The sequence below is a fragment of the Lytechinus pictus genome, chromosome 2 (genome assembly GCF_037042905.1).
Source record: "Lytechinus pictus isolate F3 Inbred chromosome 2, Lp3.0, whole genome shotgun sequence".
Classification (NCBI taxonomy): domain Eukaryota; kingdom Metazoa; phylum Echinodermata; class Echinoidea; order Temnopleuroida; family Toxopneustidae; genus Lytechinus; species Lytechinus pictus.
The window spans coordinates 52,433,057-52,454,696 of record NC_087246.1 but is presented as its reverse complement, the minus strand read 5'-3'; the positions used below and the strand labels follow the sequence as shown (position 1 = coordinate 52,454,696).

The following is a 21,640-nucleotide window of genomic DNA, read 5'->3' as shown; positions in this document are numbered from 1 at the left end:
AGTGTCTGCAATATCCGATTGATTAAATTTTTTTTTTAGATTCATACCTTACGAGTTTTATTTTTATTGTAGCAATGCGAGTGTGATATTTGGCAATGAGAGGAGGCAGGAGAGACTGAAAAAAGAGAAAAGTGAATTCTTGGGAGTGGGAACATGATCAGAATTGAATATGTACATGTAGGCCCATTCTGTTTATAAAAAAAATTATGATATTCCTCTGTATTGAATTCTCAATTATTGCATAATGCATACTGCAATGCAAGTACATATAGGCCTACATGCTTGTATACACTACATATTAGGGATTATCTTGTTAAAGGTCAAGTCCACCTCAGAAAAATGTTGATTTGAATCAAAAGAGAAAAATTCAACAAGCACAATGCTGAAAATTTCATCAAAATCGGATGTAAAATAAGAAAGTTATGACATTTCAAAGTTTCGCTTATTTTTAATAAAATAGTTATATGAACGAGCCAGTTACATCCAAAAGAGAGAGTCGATGATGTCACTCACTCACTATTTCTTTTGTTTTTTATTGTTTGAATTATACAATATTTCAATTTATACGAATTTGATGATTAGGACCTCCTTGCCTGAAGCACAAAATGTTAAAATAATGGAATTCCACGTGTTCAGGGAGGAATGAAACTTCATTTCACATGACAATGACGAGAAAATCAAAATATTTCATATTTCATATAATAAAATACAAAAGAAATAGTGAGTGAGTGATGTCATCAGTTCCCTCATTTGCATACTGACGAGATGTGCATATAACTGTTTTGTGAAATGAAGCGAAACTTTAAAATGTCATAACTTTCTTATTTTACATCCGATTTTGATGAAATTTTCAGTGTTTTGCTTGTTGAATTTTTCTCTTTTTATTCAAATCAAGTTTTTGTTGGGATGGACTTGTCCTTTAATATCATAGTAACTCAAATATAAACTTGGGGATTCTGGGTCCCCATGTTGTATTTTTTTATTCTCAGAATGAACAACAAACATTTAATATCCGGCGCCCTTCCAATAATGTTCTATTCATTTTCACCTCTAATTTTCAGTGATCTTCAAATGAAGCAGTGACAAGAACTGCCATCAAACTCGTTGGATTACACTTATCTTCATCTTACTTGGATACCAATCTGGAATTAAATCTTGTTTAACGACTGAGGAGCCATTGCCTTCCTGAACCATTTGGGTGATTCTGTGGGAGCGCGATAGCTAGAGGGCTGGCAGCTCGCTAGCTAACCAGCTAGCTATCACCGAGTAGGGAGGCTCTTCAGCCGTTGTCTTGACACCACGGTTCGTTCCGGCTTCAAACTGACTCGCTACCACACTGTGGATTTAAATGCAGTGTCGGGATTGGAAGACAGCATGGCGGAGAAAGCGTCTCCTCATAAAAAGGTAAGATAATGTTTCCACTTATCATTGTTAAATATTCACGTTCTCATTCAGCTATTATTGTTCCTATATTTTGAATTAGTTTAAATAAAATTTACAGATATATTGCACTTCTTTTTCAACTTCCATTGTTTATTTTTATTTGTTAAAATAGAATTTACAGATTTAGGTGTACTCACTGAGGCATCCTTTTGATATTTTGTTTAAAGAAAATTATTTTATTGTTTCATAATGTAGGCCTATTTATTTGATGGGCTATCCTTCTTGAGATCGAGTCAATATGTATGAATGAAAATTGTGCATCCACAAAAACTCAAACTTTAATTTAAAAAAAAATGAAATTAAAAAGTTACAGGATTTTGAAAGTTATGTTGATTTAGGAAAAATATAGAGCTGTTTCCAATAGTTTTTTTTTAAATGTAAATATTGGCTTTTCATTCAATGTGTAAAATCATCCTTGGTGAAACTAAGCCTGGTGCGGACAAAAATATCACAATTTTTCTAAAAACGGTATAAGGGGCTAAATCGGCCCAGCCTCAATGTTAGCTTTTTTTTCCCCCTTAAGTTCATAAGGATACAAGATGTTGAGTCGAATTGATATTGTCATGTGATCTTTCCAGAAAATCTCATCTTGCTCGCTTGGAGTAATTACTCATTGGATCTATGTCATACACTGCTCATTGCATCACCCCATATATGGTACATGTAGCATCAAGTATTCTCATTAGGTGGTTTTAGACCGCCTCGAAGTTCGCCAGTTCCAGGTATTCTCTGATCGGGAAATTTACCCCGATCAGAAAATACCAGGTATTTTGGCGGTCTGAAAGCAAACTACGCGTAATATCCCCGAAAGAAAATACCCGATAAATAGTAGGTACTTGGCGAAATTACGAGAACTTTCGCGGGGATTTTTCCAAGGTCGTGGGTATTTTGGCGGTCTGAAAGCAAATTACGGGAACTTTTAGCCCAGCGTGTCGTTGGGTGCGGCGCCGTGCATGGGTTGCTGCTGGGCTAGTGATTTTGAATTTCGCGCCTTGCTGCTTATCAGACCATACTGCGCATGCTCGTAACTTCAGGAACTTATCCCGAAGGGTATGTTTCAGGGCGGTGTGAATGCAGGAATAATTAATGGGTATTTTTCAGCCTAAAAAAGTTCTCGTAATTTAACGGGGATTCTTGTGATCGAGGCGGTTTGAAACCACCTATAGATGATTATTGAGATAATAGGCCAAGCTGTTTGCTATCCTTCTCCGTCTTTCATGGAAAAGCTCATTAGTGTTGGTGGTGCCATAGATTGATTGTCATTGCTAATTCAAACGGATAACTTTGCAGGCCTGCTCACATTTAGTTACAACCTAAATCAGTAATGGCATATTAAATGTGAATGGTCTGCAGTTAAAATGTTGCATCATGAATATTTTTCACATTTGCTAATTTACTGTTTATTGATCACTATTTCCCCCCTCATGTTTAAAGGTAAATCTAAGCAATGGCAATAATCAGTAATTTTGCATGGTTAACTGTTTATAAAATAAAATACAATTTACAAAACTGAAGTTTTGACAAACAGTGACAGTTTATGTTTATGGAATTCTGTGAAATGATTTAAAACCTGAATACAAACCACCAACATTGATAAGCACATATTACGATGATGTGTATTTTATTGCTTGGAAGAAGACCGGTCAACCCAATAGAATTTTTAGCTTGTTTTACACTGATTATTGACGAGAATCATTTAATACTTGTAGGCCTACATATATTTTACAAATATGAATACTTTGGTGGTCTTTTGTTTGGTTCTTTGAACCCATTTTACGTATACTGTTGTCCTAATGGCCCAAAGTCATTATGATTTCAATTGTACCATGGTACAAACTGTATGCAGATGTTATGCTGGTTTGATCTTTCTCTATTGATTCGGATGAACATTTTTCTTGGGTGGACTTGACCTGTGTTAAGATTATTATTTAAAAAAAAAGAAGAAGTGAAATACCAATTCTCGCTACCCCAAATAGGAACAAAAATCTCATAATGCGCGAGACGAGATAATTTTCACTCCGTCGGGTCGTCATCACCACTTCCGGTTTAGAGTCATGCTCGCGCGAGGTTCGCGATACTAAGTTTTCCACCACGCTGAAATCGATGCCAATCAACGTAATATGTACAGAGTATAATACTTTTTATTACATTTGGTCAATTTTGATTCCATTTGAATTATAAATAAAAATAAAAAATATATTTCACGTGAGAATAATTTTTATTCATGTTTTTATTTGGTTATAAAAAAATCAAACAAATAATGAATATCTTAAAATTTTGCATTTAGCGACCGGCCTGACATCACGATCGTATTCAACTAGACACTAAATATATTCAGCATTCATTTCGTTCAATTTTTCGTCGACCACAAAATGGATAAAAATCAGTTTCGGAACTTAAAAAAAATCTTAACTGACAGATGAATACCGTGCAATGGAAAGCGTCAGGCAGAATTAGTGACTTTAGCAGAAAAGGCTGTAAAACTGTTAGTGAAAGAGAGGGTTGTGATCACGAACTTTCCGAGCGAAAGCTACGTTGTGTTGTTGTGCATGACGGCACTGTTGATCTAAATGGCAAAACAGTGCGTTGGACTTCCGAACAGGAAGTTGTAATACCGAAAAAGCTATCCCATAATGCAATGCACGTTACAGGGATTTTCCCGGATCTCGGCGAAATCGCTATTTGGGGTAGCGAGAATTAAAAATCAGAACTTTATTCTTTCCAATTTTTTAATGTAAATTATACATTCACCCTGAACAAAAAAAATAGTTGCAGTTCTATGTTATGCCTTCATCAGTTGAAAAGAATATTGTGCACGAGATGAGCGGTGGTAGCGATGTCATGTGTACTACATGCAGTTACAAAGTATCCAATTTCGGTTTTAATTATTGCATCTTTTCCTCAGTGCTTCATGTATCCATTATGTTTATAAACTTCAAACAAAGTTATTTCAACTTTCAGTTTCACTGACCCATAGGCGTATAACTCTGAATTTCCAGCAAATTTTGAGAGTCGAGTTCCCCATATTGCCTACATGTAGGTCTATCGGAGACATCATTATTATGGTGCGGGGGTAGAACAGGGTGGCAAATTGGAAATGAATTTTTTGTAGAAATATGGGTATCCTATCAAAGAATTTGGGGCTGCGATCAGACCTGTTGTACGCATCTAATTTGTTTCTTTGTTCAAAATTCACCCTTTAAAATGAAAACAAAACCATCTGTTATTTGTTATTCACACAAAGGAAAAGCCTCAACCAGCAAGTTTCCTGTCACCATTTCCCTTGTAACCATGTAATAAATTTACCATTTGCTGGAGTTGTAGAATAACTAGGAAGTTATGGAAGAGGAGCATTAAATATGACCTACATGTACATTAAGCATTTACCACCCTTTGCTTGTTGTTGTATGTCTTTCATGAGGGTTGGGGACAATACTACTAAAATTTTGTTTGTTTCATATGAAACTGGAAAATTCAAAGCCCATATTTATAAACATCGGGTATTACCGTCATTAATTCTTTAATCATTATCAAATGGAAGAATAGTCTTTGACTTACATGTATCACTTGGTCATTACCAATGCGGGTGAGATTTGGTCTCCCTGACCATGGGTATTGGGTCTAGTAATTACCACTTTTTACCATTTTAAAAAATTCAGAACTTGTTATTTGTCCAATATACAAATGTTAACCTGTCTACTTGTCAGGTATTTGTTTTTAGTCTAAAAACACTTTTTTATTTGGGTTGGACCCCCCTTTAAATTCTGATGTGAGATGAATACTTGATATCACAAATATTATGAACATACAGTACATGTATTACAAACTCAGCTAAGGTCATCTCAGGTCAAAGTAGGTAAATGTTGATGTTTCCTCCTAAAGTAAAATACTTTTTAAAGTTTAATCAGATCTATCCATTCATTTTCTTATTTTGTACTATAGATACTTGTTGCCAAGAACTTGTTTATCCTTTTTGCCCCCACATGTATGAATATTTCACAAAATTTTGTAGTCGAAGCTCAAAAGCAAAAGTAAAGACAAAATGTTTGATATTGCATTCACGCAACTCACAAAATCAACACTACTGCTTTATTGAATTTCGCAATGCAGGCGAAGATACGCCTGTCTAAGGTGTTTTTTTTGGGGGGGAGGCTAACTTGGTCATATTTTCTACAGTAATTTTTTTTAATCATCACTATATGTTCATATAGCAAGGTTGTAAAGCACTTTTTTATTTCCTTCATCTAATAAATAGTACCAGACCATACATGTACATGTAGCTTCTGTGTTCAGTTTCAGTGGTAATACCAAGACTGCTTTGTGGAAAGTGGCACATAAATATAGTGATTATAAAGAGAGATTTCCCCTCAAAATTCACAAAGCAAGTTGTAATGTGATGTTCTATTCATTTTGTATCATAGGAAAAACAACCGCCATTAAAAATGCCGCAGTCAGCCAAACCTGAGAGCAAGACGTCTCTCAAAAGAAGACTCTTCAACACTAGTGTCAATGGAGAGGAAGGTAAGACAAAAAAATATATATTATTCTTTGGTTTTATTTTGTACTTCAAGAGAAAGAATCATTTTGTTCTCTCTAATTTTCAGAGCCTCTATTGAGTGATGGATTTCATTATGAATTTACAATACCCATGACTTGTTGGCCTACTAATATGTACACAAGAATAGTATGGTAGGCCTTTTAGATGGATTACAGTAAAATTGAATAATGTATTGAGTAACAGCTAAAATGTACATGTAGGCCTACATTTATCTTCATAAAGTTTATATACAAAACACCCAAAATAGAAGTTGTGCAACTTGTATACAGGACAGTACTTGCATGTAGTCAAGCATAGACAATTTTCTAATGGGTTGAACATGTGATCATGTACTTTTATGTGACTCATGAGATGTTAATTAGTGTCCTCTGTAATTATGCTCATGGAGATTATGCGTGGAGTGCAATGTGTAGTCACCAAAAGTGTTCGCTAAAAACGTTAGAATGGCATGGTTCGCTCATGTTGTGTACTGCAATGATGTCATACTTGTCTCAGCTTGATGTATGTAAACAATGAGTCATTTACAATCAGAAATATTGTGAAGGAATTAACATGCATGTAGCCTATTGTATAAAAAGAGGGATGGTATTGAAACAAAGATGGACTTGGGATAAGTATCAACATTTTTAGTCTACATGTACAGTAGTCTACTCTAAGGCTCGATAAAATACCCATAAACAACAAATATATTATTTTTGAAAATATAATAAATTTGTTGTTGGTTTAAATTGTAAACATTGCACAATTAGTCTTTGGACTACAGCATTGTATTGTTTTATATCTAATAAAACCGAATTGAAATTAGGCACATATCTACATGTATGCACATACCGCTCAGTCTGCATATTTCCATTAACATCAGAGAGTAAAGTCAAAGCAATTTTTGAGACCAGACTGAAAAGATTCTTTACTTCTGTAAGTCAAATTTCATGAAGTCAAACTGATTTTTATGATCCAAACTCTCAAGATATTTTACCTGGGCATACTCCCTGTATTTTCTTTCTAGCCTTCATTCTTTACATGACTTTCAGCAAGGCTCGACATTAGCGGTGGCCCGGGGCCACCAGAAATTCACCTCGGGCAACCATTATTGAAAAAATATTAAGTTTTGGTGGCCCGAATCGGGCAACCAATTATTTTCAGAATAGCGCAATTTTTCTCCCCATTTTGCACGCATTTATCAACTTTCTACAGTTCAAATTGCAAGCCAGTTCATCATGCGCCCTTTTTGTTGATCTACACACAAAGTTGGCCTACCGCTATATAGCATTAAGTAGCTTTTATCCAGCCGGCCGGCTGGCGTGAGCTTTGCATGCTTGAAGCAGCTGTGCGTTAGCAGCCTATTCAGACTCAGGGAGCTGCAATACGAAATGTTGCTGCTAAGAAATCTTCCACAGAACTGTGAAAATCCAAGTCAAAGTCACATTTTACACCAAAAAAATGCCCTTCTACAGACCTTTTTGCTAATATCTGGTGTATCCTGATTATTTGCAAGCATTAAAAAGAGGAATCATGACCTCTCTTTTGACTCAAAAAGACCGATTTCCAAATGAAAATAATACCGGTAGGCCCTACACATAAAAACACATAGGCGAGTACATTACAGTCCCACATGTGCATTTGTATGTATGTTGTTACTTGGTTTCTTTCGAAGCTGTGTCTTTTCCGGTCTTTTCTAGCCAAAAATAAACAGAGTTACTTTCTTTCTTGTTTATAAATGACTTCTTAAACAACTCTTGAGAAAGTAAATACTTTGGGAAGGCATTTCATTAATATGAAATGTGAATTTTTCCAACATTTTGGCAAATTTAGGGAAGGAATTTTCTCACACTTTTTTTTGCCGTTTTCTTATTTTCTTTCATTTTTTTTGACAGTGGTTAAACCATTTATACCCATTTATTCATTTTTAATGTTTTTCTTTATATTTTTCGGGCCACCAAACTTTAATATCGGGCCACCAAAAAAAATTATTTGAAGGTTTTGGTGGCCCGAACGTCCACCACCAAAAAAAGTTAATGTGGAGCCTTGCTTTCAGTCATCTTTTTTTAATACATGACCAAAAAAAATCAGTCATAGAGAGACCAGGGAATTGTATGGTGAAACTAATTAATACCAGTAAGCTTAGTATCTCACTGAATTAAAGGAGCTGAATTTGATAAAGTCGTATGTTATTATATTGTTGATTCTGAGTGATAGAGTATTACATGTAAGTTTGTTACATACACCTGGGGGCCGTTTCATAAAGCTGTTCGTAAGTTAAGAGCGACTTTAAGAACGACTGGTGATCCTTTCTTTTGGTAAATGATATTCACCATTAAATGTTCATTGGTGATTATTTAGCTCACAAGAAAGGTTCACCAGTCATTCTTATAGCCGCTCTTAAGTTACCAGCAGCTTTATGAAACACCCACCTGTACTTAATATTATAATTTTATATATTTATATGTTTGATCATGTTTTGATAAAGGGAGATACGTGTAACTGGCAAATTCAAGGAATGTGTAATAGTAAGAATAGGCCTACATGTGTATAGCCTTAAAGTATCTGAACACCATATGATGCATCACCATGCCATATATATGATTATTCAGTTTTTAATGTAAGAGCTGCTGAATCTAAAATGTGATCAGAGAAATGACCTTTTTGGCTGTAATATTTCTCCGCTGAATTCCCTGGCTAGTTGTTGACAGGATATTAATGCCTGGCTACACAGGATATTGGCTACCCATAATGCACAGGAAGGTTAAAGTGCGTGGATATATTTGCTATGCACCCTTTTAAAGGGAATAAACATTATGGTGATGGTGTATTTTATTAAAGGCCAGCCTCCTAGCCTGCAATGTTGTGCTAGATATTCTGCATTGTCGAACAAGTGAGGATTGAATAAAGTTGAGTATTAAAGAAAATACACAAATTGTTCATTAAATGACAAGTCCGTCCCAAGAAAAGGTTGTTTTTAATAAAAAGAGAAAAATCTATCAAGTATAACACTGAAAATGTCATCAAAATCGGATGTAAAATAAGAAAGTTATCACATTTTAAAGTTTCGCTTAATTTCACAAAACAGTATGCACATCCTGATCGATTTGTAAATGAGGAGACTGATGATGTCATCCGCTTACTATTTCTTTTGCATTTTATTATATGAAATATGGAATATTCTAATTTTCTCCTCATTGTCAAGTGAAACAACGATTAATTCCTCCCAGAACATGTGGAATTTGCATTGTTTAATACCCTATGGTTCAGTCAAGTTGGTCCTTATTGTCAAATCTGCAAAAAATGAAATATTGTATAATTCAAACAATAAAAACAAAACAAATAGTCAGTGTGATGAGGGACATCATCGACTCTCTCATTTGTGAAAAATGAGCGAAACTTTAAAATGTGATAACTTATTTTATATCCGATTTTGATGAAATCTTCAGCATTTTGCTAGTTTGATTTTTCTTCAAATCAACACTTTTCTGGGGTGGACTTGACCTTTAATTACATCTAGACCTGTTATGGCTATAGGCCTAAACTAGGCTGTTTGTACATGTTATGACATTTGATGAAAATAATTTAATTTTGGTTCATCCTCGATCAAATACATTTTAGAAGTTGATTGGGAAAAATATGGGGGGCAGCAAGGTGTAAGTACATGTACCCTGTTAGAAATATATTTCTAACAGGGTAAGTAATAATTTTTATTTTTTAGGGGCTATCTTTTATTTTTTTGGGGGGGTCTATTTCTTTCATTTTAAGGGCGACCTTTTAGGGGTAACAGGGTCTGTTATAACTAATAGGCAAATTTGCTGATGACTGGTACTAATTACTTGTTCTATTGATCTACATGTATCTCACTCCTGTTGACAAAATACATAGTCATTAGGTGGTTTCAGACCGCCTAAAAGTTTGTCAGTTCCAGGTGTTTTCTGATCGGGAAATGTGCCCTGATCTATCACGATCAGAAAATACCAGGAAAGCAAATTACGCATTATCTCCCCGAAAGAAAATACCCGCTAAACAGGAGGTACTTGTCAAAATTACGAGAACTTTTGCTGGGAATTTTCCAAGGTTGTAGTATATTTTGGCAGCGTGAAAGCAATTACTGGAACTTTTAGCCCAGTGTGTAGTTAGGCGAAGGCTTTTGGGTGGCTGCTGAGCTACTGATTTTGAATCTTGCGCCTTGCTTGCTTATCAGACCATAGTGCGTATGTCTAATTTCAGGACCTTATCCCGAAGGTTACATGTATGTTATGTATCGGGGGCGGTGTGAATATGGGAATAATTGACAGGTATTTTTTAGCCTGAAAAAGTTCTTGTAATTTAACAGGGATTCTTGTGATCAAGGCGGTTTGAAACCACCTGCAGTAGGCCATTGTGACATTTACATGTATTGAGTACATCATGCATGAAGATTTATATACAGGCCTATTGAGAAAGAGAGAATTATGCAATACTGGACGATATAACAGTTGTGATCATTTTGTAGTAGGTCCATGGTATGACTAATCCTGTAAAGAAGTGGGTACCATCACATTTATAAATATCTCCAGTTGATGAAATATTTTCGCAATTCGCTTTCAAAACAATTTTTCTGAGGATAGGGAGTTCTGCTGCCTGTTTGAAACCCTGCATAAAATTCTGTGTTGAAGGCTACTTCAATTGTGCAATGGGATATGGACTACTGAGTGAAATATAGTCTTGATGAAAAGTGTATTTTTCTATAGTTGTAATCGAAATGGCCAAAGCCTCCTTGTCTACCGTAGTCCATGTTAAAGAATTCCAAGATATTCAAATTTTATAGAAACTCATCCAAAACAAAGCTAGACATTAAAATGGACCTTTTGTTCATTCAAGGGAAAATGCCCAATATTCGAATAAAGGCAACCTGTGTCCAAATTAAAGATGACCTTAAGCATAAATAAATAAATGAAAATTAAAATATAGGCCTAGGCCTGCAATATGTTTGGGATATCAATCCTGCCATTTATTAGTTCGGAGGGGGGGGGGGGGTGGGTACATTCTATTGGAAATGGAATCCTCATTTAATTAAATGCCTTGGGTCTTGTATGTGAAAAACAAATCAGAATAATCCAACTCAATAATGAGTAAACTTTAATAGAAATGCGATGTAAGACTTTACGTCGAGGCATTGTAATCAAAGGCAATGAACAAATTTATTTTTTCATGCGATAAGGCCCCTTGAGTTATTATTCTTTACCTTATTTCATCTAAATTTGTGCACAAACATGTAACTTTTGAGTCTCTTTATAGCATCTGGTACTGTATGGTTCATTTCTATTTTGTAGACTGAGGCATAACTCATTTCCTGTCATATTGATTTAAGATAGAAATAGAATACCGTAAGCTTTACATGTATACTATGTTGTTTGCCATCTGAAAATTTGAGATTCGCAATATGTCATGCAACATTTGAGCACAAGCCAGTCTGTAGAAGTCATAGTTCCAATTCGTTTGCAGTTAATTGTAGAAAAGTGTGTGATTTCATTTTTTGTTCTAAGTTTATGTTAGGGGATCGTGTCTTGATTCTGAAGCCTCCCCCTTTTTTTATTTTATGTCGCTTCAATGCAACGGCTCCACAATAACATACATGTAGGCATGATATTCTCCCGACTTAAATCGGAATTCCTATTTGTTTTTATTACAATGATTATTTTTTTCAGATTAAAATTTTTTATTATTTTTTCTTTTCAACTTGAAATCCTTGGCCCAAGAACATTGTCTGCTGTTTTTTTTTACTGCTTTTGTAAGTCAAATGATGAAACTATCATGCAGACTCACCTTGAAAAATCACTTTTGATTTCTTGACTATGCAAGAGCTTGTGACCCCGATCGGGGCACCTCAGACTTCGGCAGTGACTTACATGTATGACCCATCAAGTACATGTAAGCTTATTGAGCAGAAAAATGAATTTTCAAAGTCTTGTTTTTCATCATACATGTATGTACTACAGTATGCAAGCAGCTTCCATATACAAATTTTGATCAAATGCAATTTTCTAGGAAAGTTGTAAATTTTTAAAAATTTCAAATAAATGTCATTATTCTAATTCAAATATACTTGGATTTTTTTTTATTGTTGAAATGGCGTATATCATCATTAGGAATGTGGAAGACTGCCTTCATGTTCATTCATGATAGAGCTCTGCCTATTTTATGTGTTAAGGGTGAAAGTGACTCATATTCTTGCTGAAGGCAGAGGAAATTTAGGCTTTTAAAACAGGTGAATTTATTTCCTGTTTTTACCCCTGCTGACCCCTTACAATATGATTTGCACGTAGTCACATTGACTGTTATCTGCTCAGAACTATACAAGTATTATAATAGGTAGTAGGGATTGCAAAACACCCTTCTGGCACTTACGTGTATGCTTCATGCTCCTTGAATTGTTTGTGTGGACAGGCATTGTTTTGAACAAGACAACGTTAGATTTATTAAAATATATGGTGACATAAGATATTGTTTACACTTTGTTAGTCGATGTTGATTTGAGTTTGACAATATTTTGTATAAATCAACATACATGTGTTTGACAATATGTAATAAAATCATGCTGTAACTACATTACGTGTATATTTGTGCATCATGTTACATTCCCAGGTTGCATTGTAAATTTAATTATGCAATCAATTTGATCACATGCATGGCTGTCTTGAATGCATTCTATTCCTAGCATTTTCTATCATTTTTGAGGAATGCTTGTTGCTGAGAACAGAATCAACAACTTAGAGAGTGATTTGTTAACTTTTTAAATGAATAGTATCTGAGGAATTTTAGTTGAAATATAATGATTCTAAAGTCTCATACAATGTACTTTAGAAGACTTTTTAAGTAGTGAAACCAAGGATTTCACTGAAACTGTCAGAACTGACCTGTTAGTCGGTGCGGACAACTCTCATGAAACACCACCCCTCTGAGCCAAAATTTCTAGTTCTTGCAAAGGATATTTCTAATTTTAATTATTTCATTGTTAGATGGTTGGATTTGAAAGGCATATGTTGATTACAAAAGATCTTATTTTAACGTGCTTGATATGATTATTAATTCAGTAGGCTCACAACATCTAATGCAGAGTAGGCCAGTATATGTTAAATTTGATTTCCAGTAATGTATGCTGTGGGGATATGTTTTTAATGTATATATATATTTGAGGTTATCAAACTTGTGTATATACATGTAATATATTTCATTTGCATTGATCTGACAAATGAAGCCACATACATGTGACATGACGTAGCTTATTATAATACATGACCTACAATGGACATGTATTTTTATCCTGTACTTGGCTGGGTTAAAAATAAAGTTTAAAAATCCTGTACTAATCCAACTGAAGTAACATGCCCTCCAAAGGGTATGATATCATGTGTCAGTGTCATATGTCTCGTGCAAAGAAGTTATGATTTTGGATAGGAAACTGAAAAACTAATTATCTATTAAATCAATGTACAGGCCAACATAATGCTGTTTCAATCGTTCATACTGTAGACAGGTTGAAATTGAATGTTGTCAGTTTTTACCATTTGGAAAAATAATTTGGAAGCAATATTGATTCCAATACTTTCGACTCTGTTCTGTAAAAATGTGTAATAATCTGCATTGTTGTTGTCGTCGTTAATGGTGCCTCAACAATCTTATATCCTGTGCACTTATTGCTGCCGAGATCGTTATAAAATTATAAGTAACCTCCATATACAGTATTACTGGTTCTTGGAGAAAAAAAAATTGTTGGCTTCCACACATACATTCATATAAAGGAATATAAACTGGCGATAAATTGTACAGATTTGAACTTATTCATTTGTTATTGTCTTACATGATGCTTTGTACATGTACATGAATTCGATTTAAAGCAGAACATGGTTGTGACCAATATTTTAGAGAAAACAGGAAAATGAATTTGTGTTTATAGCATGTAGAAAATATGTACACAGGCTTACAGTATTTGAAGTTCGAAGTTAATAAGCCTACAGCTGGCAGGATACATTTGAATTTATGTGCAGTAGCCTACATTTGAGCTGGTTTATGTATATTTTACATCTATGAAAAAAGAATTGTATTTATTGTATGCCACAATGTATGTATTGATTACTTTGATGGATGTGACAGTATTTTGGGGGAATACTGAATGTTCCCTTCACATATTTCCCAAAATATATGTTTGTTGTCAAGAGAGGGAGCTAGACTAGCTATTATAAGCTCACTTGATCAAGCACCATCTGGATGTGTGCAATTGTTTGTGGATGGCTTGAATAGGAGACAGTGATAAAAACGTTTCTTATTTTTGTATCTGAGCATTTGAACACCTATCACTCAGTTTTTCCACCTTTTTTGATTTCCAACCTTGATTAACATCGGGTTGACATGTGGGCCCCATTTCATGAAAAAGTCGCTATGATGGCAACTCTTGATAAAATGTCTAATTTCATTGGAGAAGCCATTCAGAAAGCAGAATATTTACTGTTATCATAGTAGTTGACATTCCAGCAAGAGTTGCTATCAAGCCTATCGTATCAACTTTTTTATGAAATAGGCCCTGATTATTTCAATATCATGCTTTCAACTAATAACAATGCAGAAGTATCCCTCCCTCCCCCAACAATTCTTACTTACTTGTCATAGTTTTGCAATGGCACTCAACTCAAACTTTAATGTTGAACCTCACCCAGTGATATTAACCCCATCTTTTTCGTCTTGTATCTTTCAGACAAGAAGGCGAGTAAGCCTGCTCCTAAGCGTAAGAAGCCTGGTTCCCAACCTGGTAGTCCCACCCTCCTAGGTACACCCGGTAGAACCATCCCTCTTTCAGAACGGCAGCAGCTTGCTCTCCTGATGCAGATGACAGCCAATGAAAATGAAAACAGCAATCCAGGTTGGTTGGTTGGATTTTTTTTTTCTTCTATATCTCGGTGCCTTGGTTCTCACAAATTACGATTTAAAAGTTTGTTATAGGCTACTGAAATCTTGCAATCTGATTGGTGAAGGGACTATGTTTCATAGATGTTTACAATTTGTAAAAGAAGCATATGACACGAAGTGGCGGACTGACGATGGTTTTTTTTTTTTGTGTGTATGTGTATTCCATGGTCTGTATGTTTCTTTAACCAGAGCCACCATCAGAAATTGATCAATTACTACAATATGCAATTTTTATATGCGGGTAATTTCCTGAATTGTTAAAATACTGTGATATTGATAAAATGCTCTTCAGAAGAGATTATCTTTCCATAAATGTTAGAATAAAGTATTAAAGACAGATATTGATTGAACAAGAGAGAAAAGGATTTTGTTTTTACGAAGGTTTACCTTATTTTACCTTTTTTTTTTCCATTTCCTTCTTCAGTATCAGTGCAAACACCTCAGTCAAAGACTGGTCATAACCCAGCCACACCAAACAGCTCAGGTGGGGTGAAGAACAAGGTGAATAAGCGTAATGAGAGAGGTGAGACTGCTCTTCATATGGCTGCCATCAAGGGTGATGCTCAGATGGCCCATAATCTCATCAAACAAGGAGCTGAAGTCAACGTCCAAGACTTTGCCGGTAAATAAGAATTCATTGTCATTTCCAGGGGCCTGTTGCATAAAACTTTAGCTATAAGAAAGAAAAAAAACTCTGGCAAATAAACAAAATTATGCCACTGACAATAACACATTGAAACACTGGCAAAAGAAAAAAAAGTTTTTGTTTTATGGAACAGGCACCAGTTATAATGATGATAATAATGATATTGATAACAGTAAAACATTCATCATATGAATTTGAGATGACAAGAAAATAGGGAACAAAAACCTGATTTTTGTTGTTAAAGAAGCTCTTTATAATCTATCAAGGCTTTTCACCAGGCACCAGAAACTGAAGTCAATACCTAGGACTTTGCTGGTCAGCAGGTGCTTATTGAGGATATTGAGGTAAATGAATTGATGGACAGCCTCATTTTCATTACCTAGAAATATTATGATCTCATGATAGTGATCAAGGAAATACCTTGTAGATAGTGGCTCTATTCCTCTTAAAATTGCCTTTTGTTCTTACAGAAAAAGGGCCCTCACCTAACATAGATTGATGATAAGATTCAAAGAAAAAGTACAGTTAAAATCTCTAATTTCCAAACTACGCAAATTCAGATCAATTGCAATTTCAGTTTGTTTAGAATGTATTGAGACTCTGTAACACGGCCCAGGTTTCACTTTTGATGTATGATGCAAGATAATAATAATATGCAACATTTATATAGCGCTTAATACAAATGTTTTTAAGGGCTGCATACTATTACCCCGGCTGTAGCACGGCTATCCTGATCGGATGCTTGAGCATTCAAGAAATTTCATCCTACCAGGTACCCATGTGCTACACCTGGGTGGAGAGTGGCTAATGTAGATAAACGCCTTGCCAAAGGACGCGAGTGCTGCGGTGGGATTCAAACCCCAGACCTTGTTGTTCAAAGTCTGGAGACTTATCCGCCTGGCCACAACACCTTTACAGATTGACAGTACTGTGTTCACTCTATCCTGTAGGTTGGACTCCACTCCATGAAGCGTGCAATCACGGTTACTATGATGTGGCCAAGGTACTCATCAAAGCAGGTGCTTCGGTCAACACCATGGGACTTGAGGATGATACCCCTCTTCACGATGCAGCTGTTAATGGTCATGTCAAGGTAAGGATACCATGCCCAGGACTCTTTGTCTTGTAGCTTTTTGTCATTGGAAACTAACAAACTCCTGTTATTTGCTGAGGCCTGCAGTCTGATTTGCCAAAATAAAGTTTGCCTTGCATTGATAAAGTAAGGTGGATATTTGGAATGTGATACAAGATCATGAGAAATTTACGATACCTATGACATTCTAACGTAATGAAGAAGCATTGCTCTTTATCCGGATAATGAGGAAGTAAAAATTGAGTACAAAAAAACAAAAACATAATTTTTGTAAATATAGATACTACAAGATACTCGTACTAGTAGTTGATTTTTACTGGCAAGTGAACATGATGCAAAGGACTCTGATGTTCTCATATCGATTATAACTTGTTTAATGAGCTTTCAAAATGCACTGAACACCATGTTACTTCTCTTTGCTGTTCTTTTCAAGGTTGTTAAACTTCTCCTGAAGCATGGTGCAAACCCGCTCCAGGTGAACAAGAGAGGGAAACGCCCTCTTGACATTGCCTGCTCTACGGAGATCCACTCCCTCATGAGGTTAGAGATCATAGCCTCAAGTAGCGACAGCTCGGATCAGGTCATAAGATCACCGTCATCTCCAGAGAGTATGGCCTCGCCCCATCCCATCAATGTTCATGGCAATCTCAACAACAAGGTGGTGAAGACTGGTGCAGAACTACCTGAAGGTGAGGTCCATTGTAGTAACCTAAAGAATTATGTTATCTCTTGCAACCTTCTGAGAAAAATTTACAGAACTTGTAAATAAGCCTCCCTCCCAAACATATACTATTTATATAGTTGTTTTCACTTTTGTTTTATCTAGGAATTTGCTTATCCGTTAGGCTAAGTACAGCAGCTGACAAAAGAATGACGTCTATTAAATTATGTTTGAAGGTTCATTACTACTGAAGAGTACAGTTAATCGCAATCTGTATTAAAAGAAACCATTAAAGAGGTGACTTTTTTGTTCTTAATGATGTACTGAAGAAATCAGTTGATGATACTATTGTTTCATGTTTTCATATGTGTTCACTAATTAGGTATTCATTTATTGGCATGTTTTTCCTATTTTACTCTGCTACAGATCCATATGAATTCACCCAGGACAGCGGGAGCAGTGAGCAAAAGATCACCATTCATTGGGCATCACCTGACAAATCTGGCAAGGGTGCCAATGTGATGGAAATAACAAGAACAATACCCAAAGTGCGGGACATCGCCGCACCCAATTCTGTGTCGTCGACCACCACGTCGGAGAGTGATCTCTTTGATCCGCATTTAACATCTACAGCCTCCAAGTTGGAATGTGTCGAGGAGGAACGAAGACAACCAAGTCCGTCCATAACCACCTCTGTGGCTCCCATAGAGAGAACTATAGACTCTTTACCTGTCACAAGAGTGACGTTGACAGAGGTGAAAGAGGACTCAGATAGTTGTGTTAGTGAGACGAATCTGTACATATCGGATGATTCCAATATGGCAGGGGATAACAAAGACGGAAGTAAAGCTGATAGTACTACAGTCAATGGTGGCATACCCTCGTGGAACTTTAAGAGCAAAATCAATGAGAATGGACCATCAGGGAAAGTTGTGTCTTCACTCAGGAGTGAAAACTCTAGGGTATCATGCAGCGCTCCAAGTCCTCAGACAGATGGGCAGTCGGGTACTGATAGCGCAGCAGTGGTGTCCCCTTATGATTTTAATGCAAATGAGAATGAAGTGAGAACTATGGAAACTACCATTACAAGACCAGAGCCTGTTTCAAGTAGAAATAAGTTTTCTCCCACGAGATCCTCACCTGTACAAAGTGCACATACAGTATCTTCAAAACATTCAGAGTCACCGACCGTGTGTGATTCATTGTCTGTGCAACAGGAGTCTGTGTCGTCAAATTGTGTGCAAACTTCAGGGATTCATAGTCCAGGTAAACAGTCCTCAGGGCATGAGAGTGAGCGTTCAGAACCTGATAGTGATCAAAGGACAGAATCTAGGAGGGAATCTCCCTCACAAAGCATTCCCGATTCAAGAGAGAGGAGCGAATCAGACTCGTCACATGAAACCAAGCACCATGGGAAGGAGAAGACGAAAAAACATCGTGACCGTTCGCAAAAGAGCCATAAAAGGCATCACCGGCATCATAGCCACAGTTCAAGGAAAGAAGAAAAAATGGATACTTCAGAGGAGGCTACAACATCCACCCAGTCTGCTTCAGATCAGGTCAAAGAAGACTCTAATAAAACTCATGAGAAAGTTTCATCACCGCAAATTACTGAGGAGGCACAAGAACAATCATCAAGGAAATCCCCAGACAGGAAATCACAATTCTCAGCTGTGGCTAGGGAATACTACATTGTTTCACCTCCATCATCTGGTGATAATGCAGGAGAAATCAAATCATTATTACTAAGGATTAGCAGTGATGCGTCTCATAAATCCAAAGATAATACATCATCTAGTACTTCATCTGTGTCGTCCACAAGTGCCTCAGGTTCAAATAATGGAAATCATAAGAATGATACCAAATCATCGGGCAATGTGAATGAAAGGACTAGTGGGTCAAATGGGGAAAATGGCAATGCTCGTAAGAGTCCCGTGAACAAGGAAGCAGAGCGCAGGCGCTCTCCGGCTAGAGGAAGCCCTGATGTAACCTCATCAGTCAATGGTTCAGGGAGATCGAGCTCCCCAAAGGGTAATGAAAAATCCACAGATAAAGTTGAGAAGAGTGAAAAGAACAGTGATAGCTCAACATCCTCTACCACCTCAACTGAGGAAAAACAACCCGCAAAAGTAACAAGGACTTTGAGATCGAACTCGGCATTGACCACTAGCAGTGACAGTAATGGCAATGAGGAAAAGAAGGAAGAAAAGGACAAGCCAACCTTTTCCCAGCCAATGACACGGAGCCGGCGCAACCAGGTGGAAGCAGCAGCAGCAGCTTCTACATCAAACACCAATGCAAATTCAACCAACAACAACACAGAGGCAAACATGGAATCCCATCCAAGGAAACGCAAGTTGGCCCGTCACCGGCAGAACCAACAGATGGAAGAGGCCAATAATGTTCCTGCAGCACCCCAGGAGAAGACCAACTCCATCGAGGCATTCCTCAACATCCGACAGCAGGTGGCAGAAAGGCAGAAGACCCTGATGGCATCTGTGCAACCGAAACCACCTAATGGATACAAAGAATACCTCATGTACAGGAAGAACTACCTCCTGCAGTCTGACCCGGATAACAAGATCGGTCAAGTCATTCCAAGGGTGAGTTGGTCTTGTGATTGTGTGTACATTATCTAATCATGAAATTTGCAGTAGAGAACATTTAATTACATGAAGATAGCGATCATGAATATTTGAAGAAAGTGCAAATTTGAGATCACTTGGACAGCCTAATTTTTTTTTCTGTTTAATTGACATCTTACAGTACATTGTTCAATGTTTAATACATGACTCATTTTTAATTGATATCTCTCAGTCATAGTCTGCCAGCATTGATTTGTCGATTAAGTACATTTCCAGTGCCTTGGTGAATGAATGACACATCCAGTTTTCTTATTGATATAAATCAGAAGAGTTTGTGTCATATATGATGTATCAAAATTTAGTCTCTGTTGGTTAGGAATTTGGTTGATAACAGATGATTATTTTAAGGAAGTATTCCACATTTCAGCGAATAGATTCTTTCAAACACGTAGAGAGTATGGTGTCATAATTTCTTCTTTTTCCACTTTTCAGATGTCTGCACCAGTTAACCTGACAAATGGACTGTTGAGTCAGTTCTCTGAGCAGGAGAAGATTCGACATGAACTTCGTCTTAGACATTACATAGAAAGGGTAAGTCTTAAATCCTCTAAAATATTCATTAAATATTAATTATTCTCATCCTGAGTATATGAAAAAATAAAATCTAAAAGAAATTGTGCCCTATGTTATGCTTGAATCCTTTGAAAATCCGCTGTTTACAATTTTTGAAAAAGAATTTTAAACCAGTTTTAAATCACATATCTTTGAAAGTCTTGATAGCCTCCATTATAATGATTGATTGATTTTATTTATTATTTTTCATTTTCACCTTAACAGAATTTACAAGATAAAGCATTTACAATGTAATGCATTGAGGAATTATTGTAACTTAAAACCTGTACATTGAATTATACTTTTATTCCTTCCCTGTCATCAGGAGAAGCTGATGTTGGCTGCAGAGCAGGACATTGTGAGAGTCCATGGACGAGCTGCGAGGGCGCTTGTCAACCAGACCATCCCATTCAGTGTGTGCACAGTTCTGAAGGACATGGAGATATACAACATGCCTGATCCTCTGGTAAGACTCGCTCACTTTCATTCACCTTCATAAATTGTTTCCCTCAGTATGGTAGCTCATGAGAGTTTTCAGCACGAACAAGTTGACTGGTAGTGTCTATCAAACCCAAAGGACTTTGTTTTTGAGTGGTGACTTGTCATTACCGACAATCTTCATGACAAAATGCCTCGTTATTAGGTGTGGGATCGTTACAACTTCTGAAAGGATCCAGTAAACTTGTGAAGTTGTGTTTTGAATTTTAGTTGAATTTGTTCGAAAATCTTCAGATGGCCAAATGAAAGCAGAAATATGATATGGTGTGGAAAATTTGATGAGGTCAGAGGATATCCAAACTGCATTTACTGAATGATAATTTTATACTGACATTTCAATGTAGAAGGGGAAGAAACAAGGGAGTAGCTATTTATTATCATTTACATATTTTCACTTTTTTTTTACTTTTCAATTTCTTTTAGCCTCTGGAGGAGAAGGGCAATATCAGGCAGAGGTTCAATGGACGTCAGTTTATCTCTTGGTTACAAGACGTGGATGAAAAATATGAAAAACTCAAGGTAAATACCATATTATTTTATTTCAGTACAGTGAAGACTCTGCATAATGAGAATTAGTACAGCAATTTTCTGGTCACAGCTCTTTATTTTGTGGTGC

At 36.3% G+C, this 21,640-nt stretch overlaps 1 protein-coding gene across 1 annotated transcript in view; it reads left to right on the top strand.

Annotated features, from left to right (window-relative positions):
• LOC129254003 (ankyrin repeat domain-containing protein 12-like) overlaps nt 1–21,640 on the top strand; it is a 34,064-nt gene that overhangs the window by 7,004 nt on the left and 5,420 nt on the right. The window contains exons 2-11 of the mRNA XM_054892447.2: nt 1,062–1,404; nt 5,865–5,964; nt 14,718–14,882; nt 15,354–15,551; nt 16,526–16,668; nt 17,102–17,357; nt 17,756–19,932; nt 20,407–20,505; nt 20,852–20,992; nt 21,448–21,543. Of these exons, the coding sequence (XP_054748422.2) occupies nt 1,375–1,404; nt 5,865–5,964; nt 14,718–14,882; nt 15,354–15,551; nt 16,526–16,668; nt 17,102–17,357; nt 17,756–19,932; nt 20,407–20,505; nt 20,852–20,992; nt 21,448–21,543 (3,405 nt within the window). The 5' untranslated portion in view covers nt 1,062–1,374. The remainder of the gene's footprint in view (nt 1–1,061; nt 1,405–5,864; nt 5,965–14,717; nt 14,883–15,353; nt 15,552–16,525; nt 16,669–17,101; nt 17,358–17,755; nt 19,933–20,406; nt 20,506–20,851; nt 20,993–21,447; nt 21,544–21,640) is intronic.